The 10,458-nt window shown below is 48.2% G+C and overlaps 1 protein-coding gene across 2 annotated transcripts in view; it reads right to left on the reverse strand.

The window, feature by feature from the left end:
- The window catches only part of LOC107117089 (glucosylceramidase-like), a 74,832-nt gene that overhangs the window by 32,905 nt on the left and 31,469 nt on the right, over positions 1–10,458 (reverse strand). For both annotated transcript variants that reach the window (XM_015419125.1, XM_015419126.1), the window contains exons 2-4: positions 6,283–6,393; positions 2,097–2,297; positions 1,872–2,018 (exon numbers count right to left, since the gene is read on the reverse strand). In XM_015419125.1, coding sequence (XP_015274611.1) covers positions 1,872–2,018; positions 2,097–2,297; positions 6,283–6,349 — 415 coding nt within the window. In that variant the 5' untranslated portion in view covers positions 6,350–6,393. The remainder of the gene's footprint in view (positions 1–1,871; positions 2,019–2,096; positions 2,298–6,282; positions 6,394–10,458) is intronic.

The following is a 10,458-nucleotide window of genomic DNA, read 5'->3' on the forward strand; positions in this document are numbered from 1 at the left end:
AGCCGCACCGCGCGATCGCACTGGCAATCGCTCTTTGTGCGCATGCGCTGTTGGGCACTGTTGCGCAACCTGCAAAGACGAACAGCAGCGGGCACCGGATGCCACGTAGGTCCACCGGGAATGCGATCAGACGCCCGCCCTTGGCCTGCGGTTTCAGGATACTAGTACCTCGTAGGTACTAGTTTTTAACTCCGCACCTTTGGCGGGGAGTCACGGGTTCGCCACGGGAGCACTGCGCTTCCCAGATGTTGGGGTGAGATCGCGCCCAGAAAATCCGCGGGACTCCTGTGCCTCTCCCGTGGCAACTTTGCCGTGTGACCGGGGCCTGTGATTAACAACTCCAGTCTCCGTGCCTTATTTACCCAACAGTGGGCACCTTTGAGTGCAACCACAAAATGGCTGCTTCAGGAGGCGGATATAAGAGACGCCAATGTTGGATCAGGCCAAAGGCCCATCCAGTCCAACACTCTGTCACACAGTGGCCAAAAATACCAGGTACCATCATTATCTTTGCAGGTGCTTAATTCCAAAACTGTAGTTTCTTAGAAAGTGGGGGCATAAAGACTGGTACTTAACTCCCCCCACGCAACCCCCATGAGCCAGTTCACCCCTGCTAGCACCCCCCATTCCAGCATAAGAGACACTGACCACTTTTGACACCTATGTTCCATCTTAACTCCACATGTTCAGCAAAACCATGCAGTAGAATTTCTGTACATCTTCAGACAGAGTGGAGGGCTAGAACTGCAATTTTGAATGCTCCCCTTTGATAACACACACACTAACAAACATAAGAAGAGCTCTTCTGGATCAGACCAATAGTACGAAAGCATCCTGTCACACACAGTGACCAATCAGTTCCTCTGGACAGCCAACAACAGGGCAGAGAGGCCGAGGCCTTCCCCTCATAAGAACATCAGAAGAGGCCTGGGGGGTCAGACCAGTGAGGGTCCCTCTAGTCCAGCATCCTGCCTCACACAGTGGCCTCAACCAGTTCCTCTGGAGGGCCAGTGAACAGGGCAGAGAGGCCGAGGCCTTCCCCTCATAAGAACATCAGAAGAGGCCTGGGGGGTCAGACCAGTGAGGGTCCCTCTAGTCCAGCATCCTGCCTCACACAGTGGCCTCAACCAGTTCCTCTGGAGGGCCAGTGAACAGGGCAGAGAGGCCGAGGCCTTCCCCTCATAAGAACATCAGAAGAGGCCTGGGGGGTCAGACCAGTGAGGGTCCCTCTAGTCCAGCATCCTGCCTCACACAGTGGCCTCAACCAGTTCCTCTGGAGGGCCAGTGAACAGGGCAGAGAGGCCGAGGCCTTCCCCTCATAAGAACATCAGAAGAGGCCTGGGGGGTCAGACCAGTGAGGGTCCCTCTAGTCCAGCATCCTGCCTCACACAGTGGCCTCAACCAGTTCCTCTGGAGGGCCAGTGAACAGGGCAGAGAGGCCGAGGCCTTCCCCTCATAAGAACATCAGAAGAGGCCTGGGGGGTCAGACCAGTGAGGGTCCCTCTAGTCCAGCATCCTGCCTCACACAGTGGCCTCAACCAGTTCCTCTGGAGGGCCAACAACAGGGCAGAGAGGCTGAGGCCTTCCCTGATGTCGCCTCCTGGCTTTGGGATTCAGAGGCACTAAGCTAGCAGCCATTGCTAGATTTATCCTCCATGAATCTATCTAATCCCCTTCTAAGGCTGTTTATTCCTGTGGCCATTACTACATCCTTTGGCAGTGAATTCCACATTTCTCTCTCTCTCACACACACACACACACACAATCCCCCCCCCGTATGTTGAGAGCCAGACCACCAGGCTAATCTCAAGAGGATCAGTCCTCTTTCTGCAGGCTGTTGGGTGCCACTCCCCACCCCAGGGTGCTCTCACCAGTGTCAGCGAAGTAGCACCTCAACAGCTGGTTTTGGGCAGCCACAGACAAACTCAGAATATTAATCGCCGCGGCGTCTGTGTGGGATCCACCAAAGCCTTTGATATACTGGTAGCGTTCAGAGGCATTGAAGAAATATTCGAGCCCTTTAGAGAAAGAAGAGATGAGGTGAGTATGGAGAACGGGGGGGGGGGGGGGGGGGGGTGTCTAGCCCTTCAACGCACCCAGGAAGCCAGGAGATGTGCTGTTCAGCTGGAACGTCCCTTCTGTGAGCTCCATACGGTGGCCAGCTTTGCTGGTCTCATACTTCAGGAAGTAGCCCTTGGGCAGGAGGCAGACGGGGTCCACGGTGTCACAGTAAGTTGCATTGCAGACACAAACCATGGCGTCGCTGCCAACGAACTTGGGGATGCAAGGCCGGCTGGCTAGGTAACAGAAAGACAAGGAGTGGGGGCTGAGAGAAAACTCTGAAGGTGAAAGACTGTTCTGTGGTATCTGTGGGACCAAAATGTATTCTGTGTATGCTCAGAAGCTCTTACATTCTTTAGCAAAACATAAGGATTGATCGTGCTTTTCTGGATTCAGGATTTTATTTATTTACTTAACTTAGGCCCCTGCCACACGGGGGGGAAAACACGGGCAAAGTGCGGCTTTTTAAAGCCGCACCAAAAGAGACACGCGGCGGCGGGATCACATAGATCCCCTGAGCTGCCGCGCACTTCCTCCCTGGCACGATCAGATGCCGGGGGGAAGCCACTGAAGAGGGAGGGAGGCAGCTGAACTGTGCATGTGTGCGCGTGTGCAGTTCGGCCGGAAGGCTGGATTGCTGCGGAGGACGAGCGCGCCGGCGATCCCACGGCCGCGCTTGCTGCGGTGTATCCGGTAAGTCCTCCTCTTCTGTTGTTTTTTTTTTTACAGCGCGTTATTGGCCTGAAGGGATGGATCGGGGACAGGTGCGAGTCGATTCCAAGATGTTGCGGTGTGCTTGCGCCCGTTTGCTGCGCCCCCGATCCATCCCTCTCCCGGGCCAAAATCTCCCGTGTGACTGGGGCCCCACTTACTTTATTTATATCCCACCTTTCTCCCCCATGAGGACTCAAAACATTCTTCTCTTCTCCATTTTATCCCCACAAAAGCCCTGTGAGGTAGGATAGGCTGAGAGTGTATGACTGGCCCAAGGACACCCAGCAAGCTTCCTTGGCAGAGTGAGAATTCAATCCTGAGTTTCCCAAATCCTAATCTGACACTTTAACCACTACACCACACTGGACACCCCTGTTTGTCTGAGTTGTCACATTCACCCCATCTCATGGCAGTTACTGTACCAACCATCAGTGTGCAGTCTCATCTTGCTCCAGAACTGTCTTGGTTGATGGGCTTATCATGATCTGTTAGGCAAGTTTGCTTCAGTGGTGGAGAAAGACAAGACTAGCTGATAGTAGAGAGCCTTTTACTGTGGAGAGACTTTGCCCCTAGTGGCTGCAGCTAGAACTGCACTGAGCTCTGTGAGGTAGCAGGCCTGCTTCAGTGTTGAAGTGTCTCAGCTCCATTGACAAAGTGTCTGGAACAAGGGAATAAACAGGCCAAGTTTAGCAGACATGCGAGTTCAGCAGCAGGGTGATGAAACCAGGGCACTAATCTCTCCACATCCCTAAAAGGGTAAGCAGACTTTCCACAAAGAAATCCACATAAACAGGAAATTTATAAAAAGGGTGAATTAAAACAACAACAACAAACAATTATGAAGGTGGAATGCCAGCAGGGGGTTGGGGGCTATAGAGTGTATTGCACTGACTGCAACATGTATGACTATCTGCCAAATGGCCAGAAGTCATGGGTGAGTGCTAGGTGCAAGGAGTTCTCAGGAAATGAGTTCGCACCCTTGAGGCCAGGGTGGCTGACCTGGAAAAGCAGAGACAGTCAGGCACACGGATGAGTCTTTCAGGGACTTGTTAGATGTGTCCCACTCGGAGAATGGCAGCTTCACTGCTGTAAGGGAGCATGAGGGTCAAGGGGGGAAAGGGCACTGTGCTGAAGAAAGGGGGAATGTTTCCTCAGAAGGGACCTCTTCTACAGTTGGCAAACAGGTATCCTTTTGTACTGAGGAACCATCCCTGGGCAGGGAGGCAGTGGGGCCCTTGGATGACCAAAGGATTACTAAAAGTTGATAGGGTTAAAGGATTACTACAGATTGATAGCGAAATGGCAGAGAAGCTGAACGCATTTTTTACCTCTGTCTTCACTGCAGAAGATGGGAGGTGCTTGCCCACTCCAGAACTGCCAATTTCAGGAGGGGTGGTGAAACACCTGAGTCAGATTGAGATGATGAGAGAGGAGATCCTACGACTGATGGACAAATTAAAAGCTGACAAATCACCAGGCCCAGGTAGCATACATCCAAGAGTTCTAAAAGAACTCAAATGTGAACTTGTGGATCTCCTGACAAAAATATGGAATCTATCATTAAAATCTGCCTACATTCCTGATGACTGGAGGGTCGTTAATGTAACCCCCATCTTTAAAAAAGCTTCCAGAGGAGATCTGGGGAATGACAGGGCAGTAAGTCTAACGTTGATACCGGGTAAGTTGGTAGAATCCGTTATTAAAGACAGAATTAGTAGGCACATAGATGAACAAAAGCTATTTAGGAAGAATCAGCATGGATTCTGTAAGGGAAGATCTCGTCTCACTAACGTGTTAGAGTTCTTTAAGGGGGTGAACAAACACGTGGACAATGGTGGCCCAGTACATGTTGTTTACCTAGACTTCCAGAAAGCCTAGACTTCCAGAAAGCCTAAGTAAACTCAGCAGTCATTTGATAAGTGACAAGTCCTCTTGTGGAATAAAAACTGGTTCATTAACAGGAAACCGAGTGAGGATGAAGAAGAAGAAGAGAAGAAAAGATTGGATTTATACCCCTCCCTTGACTACCCAAAGGAGTCTCAGAGCGGTTTACAATCTCGTTTCGCTTCCCCTCCCCCCAACAGACACCCTGTGAGGTAGGTGAGGCTGAGAGAGCTCTTTTGAGAACTGCTCGTGAGAGAACAGCTCTAAAAAAACTTGTAATTGACCCAGGGTCACGTCAGCAGTTGCATGTGGGGAAGTGGGGAATCAAACACAGTTCTCCCAGATTAGAGTCCACGCTCCTAACCACTACACCAAACAGTGGAGTACCGCAGGGCTCAGTACTGGGTCTGGTGCTTTTAGTGATTTGGAGTTGGGAATAATGATTTTGTTTAGTTCCTTCATTTGTAGCTCGCCTTTCTCACAGAGATTCAGGGAGGATTACAAAATATAGTGTCAGACTCTTGAACAAACTTACTCCCAACAACACTCTCTTGGCAGTGATTTGTTTATTGAGAGTTAGGGATGTTTCAAGCTGAGACGGTCCCTGTCAGAACTGACACGTTTGGCACCAGTTCTGATATCATACACAATTTATGCAACCCGTGACCTGTCCAATCGTTCCACTCATCCAGCCCACCAAAATCTACTGTGCGCCATCGATCCTCCCCCCAGCACCTGTAAGCAGAACGTTACATTATCAAGCAATGTCTAATACCCAAGGTCAAAGCAAGCATTCTTCCCTGTGAAAGGGAGGCCTCGTGCAGTTACAGCAAGCACTATTCCCAGCTAAACAGTACACCCACACACACACTCACTCATGGGTTCCCCCCCCCCTTCTACTCAACCAGAACAAAGAGGATGAAAAGCACAGAATCACAGACGGTGCAGGAAAGCCATAGCAAACGAGATCCGAGTTTGACATATAGAAAACAATTCAATCAGACAGCTCAAGATACCCAGTAACAGTGCGGTAGGAGTAGGACTGCAAGAATTAAGGAACATGCGATGCAGAAATCAGGAAGCAATGCAAACGGTTATGTCATGCAAACAGTCGAAGGCACAAACATATCTTAAACAGTGCCTAGAGTGGATTACAAGGGTACAAGAGAGTGCCGGAAAAGCAAAACGACACATACGATAAAAACACCGCAATAGATATTTCCAATACAGATTGCAATCTTGCTTCCTCATAAAATGTACCCTCCGCAACTTGTCCATCTGTTCCTATTAACTATCATGACTCAGAACAGGACCTCTACGTTCAGAGGCAGTCTGCTGCTGAATCCCCACAAATAGATCTACCTGTCAACCAGTGTTCCCTCTAAGCTAGCTCACAGTTTTTTAGCCTTTGGCTCACATGTTTTTGTCTTCGCTCAGGGAGGAGGGCCCCAAAGCAAACTAATTTATGCAGTACCCAAATCGCTCCATCACGACTTTAATGCCAGGAGCTCACAAATTAGAATTTTTGCTCACAAAATCCCACAGCTTAGAGGGAGCAGTGCTGTCAACCACAAAGGTCGACTGAGGCTCTTCTTGGGGGCTTCCCCATTGTCGCAGCCTTACCTGTCGTATTTCCTACCATCCAAAGGACAAGGAAGAAGGCCCAGACGCCGGGACCCGAACCCCACATCTCTGCTTCCACGCACCACTGTCAGATCCCGAGAGCTGTCAAACCTGTGCGCCAAAGAAAGACTGCGATAAGAACTGTTGATCAAGGCGTCTGCCCACATTTTTAGTTTTTAAAATTCAGCCACCTTCTTTATCACTCATTCTAAATGGCAACTGTATATCTTATTAGTTGCTTTTTAATTATCAGAGATGTATACAGATTGCGGACGTTAGACATACAGGAGAATATCTTATTAAGATATACAGGAGTATATCTTATTAGTTGCTTTTTAATTATCACAGATGTATACAGATTGCGGACGTTAGACATACAGGAGAATATGTATGTATGGAGAAATGTGCAATTTGTCATTCTGGAATATCTCTTATGATTTCATAAGGCAACTGCTGATGAAGCGTTTTGGTAGACAGGGAGTCAGTTACTTAAGAACATAAGAACATAAGAGATGCCAATGTTGGATCAGGCCAAAGGCCCATCCAGTCCAACACTCTGTATCCCACAGTGGCCAGAAATACCAGTGCCATCAGGAGGTCCAACAGTGGGGCCAGGACATTAGAAGCCCTCCCACTGTTGACCCCCCCCAAGCACCAAGATGACAGAGCATCACTTGCCCCAGAGTCCCTATCTATACCTTGTGGCTAATAGCCACTGATGGACCTCTGCTCCATATGCTTATCTAATTCCCTTTTGAAGCCGTCCATGCTTGTAGCCGCCGCCACTTCCTGTGGCAGAGAATTCCATGTGTTAATCACTCTTTGGGTGAAGAAGTACTTCCTTTTATCCGTTCTAACCCGACCGCTCAGCAATTTCATGGAGTGCCCACGAGTTCTTGTATTGTGAGAAAGGGAGAAAAGTACCTCTTTCTCTACCTGCTAATTCCCATGCATAATCTTATAAACTTAGAGGGAGAAGAGGGAAGTAGATGTCCAGGATTTTTCTGCGGCTTGCAAATATGGCCTCCAGAGTTACTAGCCCGTATGATTCTATTATTAGACTATCTGCCCTAGGGTTGGCAACCTCCAGGTAGTGGCTGGAGATATCCCAGGATTACAACTAGTCTCCAGACAATAGAGATCAGTTCCCCTGGAGAAAATGGCTGCTTTGGTAGGTGGACTCTATGGCATTCTACCCCACTGAGGTCCCTCCCACCCCCAAACCCCACCCTCCCCAAATCTCCAGGAATTTCCCAGCCCGCACCTTGCAACCCTAATCTAAAGCCAATTGTGGTGTGCTGATGGCTTGAAAGGGGATGGGAAAAGGTCCAACACTTTTCATTTACAAAAAACACAATCCGTTTGGTTGTACTCAGGCTTAAGGGAGAGGCTGTGGCTCAGCAGAACAGCCTCTGCTTGGCATACAGAAGGTCCCAAGTTCAATCCCTGGCGTCTCCAGTTAAAAGGACCTGATAGGAAGTGAGGCAAAAGCCGGCCCTCACAGAGATCAAGAGAGGCCTGAGCCACTTCCATTTCTGAGGGGGCCCCAGTAAATTAAAAAATGAAGACGTGTTATTCCACCCTTTTAAGAGAAGTGTGAAAACAATGATACAAAACTGGTAGCATTGTAATTTAAATGCTTACATTTATTTAATACAATAAGAAAAACAACATTGTAACACTTTGTAATAAATGTTCCCATTTTAACGTGATTTTCTAGCTTTTTTGTGTGTAAATTCACAAATTAAACTGGAAAAATCTAGTTTTCTTGCAATGTCATAGTTTATGTTAAGCATAGCAAGGCCATTCAAACAATCTTGTCCCATAGTTGAACGGTGGTAATTCTTGACCTGTGTCAGCACATTGAATGACCGTTCACCCGAAGCTACTGATGCAGGTAAACTTGGAAAAATCCTCAACGCAACAGTGACATTAGGAAACACACCAGAAAGTCCAGGTTGGAGTATTTCTTGAAGCAATTCGTTTGGCTTACAATTCAATTTAAAGTTTACAGAATGTACTTGCCTGAGGAAAATCATCCCATCCAACATATCTAGTGATATTTCTTTTGTGTACTTCCTTTGGAATTTTTCAGCTGATGAACGTAGATCTTCAGTGCTGAGGTCATTACATTTCCAGAGAAACTCGGACAAGGTACAAATTATATTGAGTGACCCAAACCACCTTCTAAGCTGATACTATCGAGTCAACAATAACAAAAAAGACCTTGGTTCTATAATGTCGCTCAACATCAGAATCATTACAAAGTTTGCGGCTGCGGGTAAACTGAGATGATTGTACCAATTTGCTGACTGTGCGCTTCCAATTTGGCCTCATTCAGTTTGGTGCCAGTTTGGTGTAGTGGTTAAGTGCACGGACTCTAATCTGGGAGAACCGGGTTTGATTCCCCACCCCTCCACTTGCACCTGCTGATGTGACCTTGGGTCAGTCACAAGCTCTGGCACAGCTGTTCCTGAAAAAGAGCAGTTTGTGTCAGAGTTCTCTCAGCCCCACCCACCTCACAGGGTGTTTGTTGTGGGGAGGGGAAGGGAAAGGAGTTTGTAAGCCGCTCTGAGACTCCAAGTGAAGGGCGGGGTATAAATCCAATCTCTTCTTCTTCTTCATTCAAGATTGCATCCCACCGTTCATGAGGCTTTTAGTGTTTCCTCTCTCAACATCAAGCGTAGCATTACGTGCATCAACCACCAGAGTAGCCTGGTGGATCATTGTAAGTAACTTAATCCACAGGGATGTCATGAAGAACAAATTCAATTTTTGACGTGTATTTCTGGATAGAAGTGAGTTCAGTTCGAGCCTGTGCAGGGGGATTGAGATATTCCAGTCCACTTAAAGCCTTTCTTACTTCACACATATGATGTGCAATTGGCCTTACTCCATTTGCAGGCCATCGGGTTTTTGACATCCCATGCAGTGAAACGGGAAGATGTTGCTTCAAGATTTCTCGCCTTTAAGGACTGCTACTGAATCAATTGAACATTTGCTGTATTTTTCCAAAGTACTTGACTGCCTTTTTACGTGATTCAGCATAGTCAACACCTACAAGGTTTAATGTGTGGTTTCTACAGCTAGAGAAAATGCATCTTGGGTTATGCTCAAGGAGAATTGATTGTACACCATTATATTTGCCAGATATGTTCAATCCATTATCTAGCTTTGGCCAATGCAGTATTGAAAACCTAATTCCAATTCTTCTAGAATTGTTAGTAAAAAGGTAAAGGTTCCCTTGCTCGAAAGCCAGTCGAATCTAGGGTTGCGGTGCTCGTCTCCGTTTCAAAGCTGAAGAGCCAGCGCTGTCTGAAGACGTTTCCGTGGTCATGTGGCTGGCATGACTAAACACCAAGGCGCACGGTACGCTGTTACCTTCCCACCGAAGTGGTACCTATTTATCTACTTGCAATTTCTTGCTTTCGAACTGCTAGGTTGGCAGGAGCTGGAACTAGAGACGGAAGCTCACTCTGTCATGCGGCACCTGGGTCTTGAACTGCTGAACTACCGACCTTCCACAGCCTGCAGTTCAGTGTCTTAACCACTTGAGCCACCGCAGCTCCCTAGAATTGTTAGTACTTCAGTAGCAATTTCCCTTCCAGTCTTTTTTGTGAAATTGTCAAAACACAAAAACCTCTCTTCGATTGAAAATTCTGAGCTGCTATTGAAAATCTTTATATACAGTTACAACAAACAGTACCATATTAACGAAATCACTTACTAACAGTAGCAGTATCAAACAAACAATTAACGCCATGAACATGTTGAAAAAGTTTGAGAGTTACAAAAGAATCAGAAGTGCATGCAAGTATGTTATCTCTCCACAGACCAGAGGTCATTTCGGGGGGGAACGCGGGGGATCGCAGTTCCCCCGGGTGAGATGCAAGGGGGCGGGGCACACAATGAAGCCCCGCCCCTGCTTCTGGCCACCCCGCTTCCAGCCCTCATTCAGCCAGGAGGAGGCAGGAGAAGAGGGAGGGTAAGTTGCTTCCTCCCCGCCTCTCCCCACCCCTGCCTGCCTGGGGCCAGGGAGGGCCTTCGCGGGGCTTCCTCGCACTCCCGCTGGCCTTGCAGGTCCACCGCCGGGCCCCTGATGTCAGGGAGTGTGGCATATGCTAATGAGTTATGCTAATGAGTTCCCCTAGCTCTTTTTCTACGAAATGACCCCTG

The sequence above is a fragment of the Gekko japonicus genome, unplaced genomic scaffold (assembly GCF_001447785.1).
Source record: "Gekko japonicus isolate JY-2015 unplaced genomic scaffold, Gekko_japonicus_V1.1 scaffold25, whole genome shotgun sequence".
NCBI lineage: Eukaryota > Metazoa > Chordata > Lepidosauria > Squamata > Gekkonidae > Gekko > Gekko japonicus.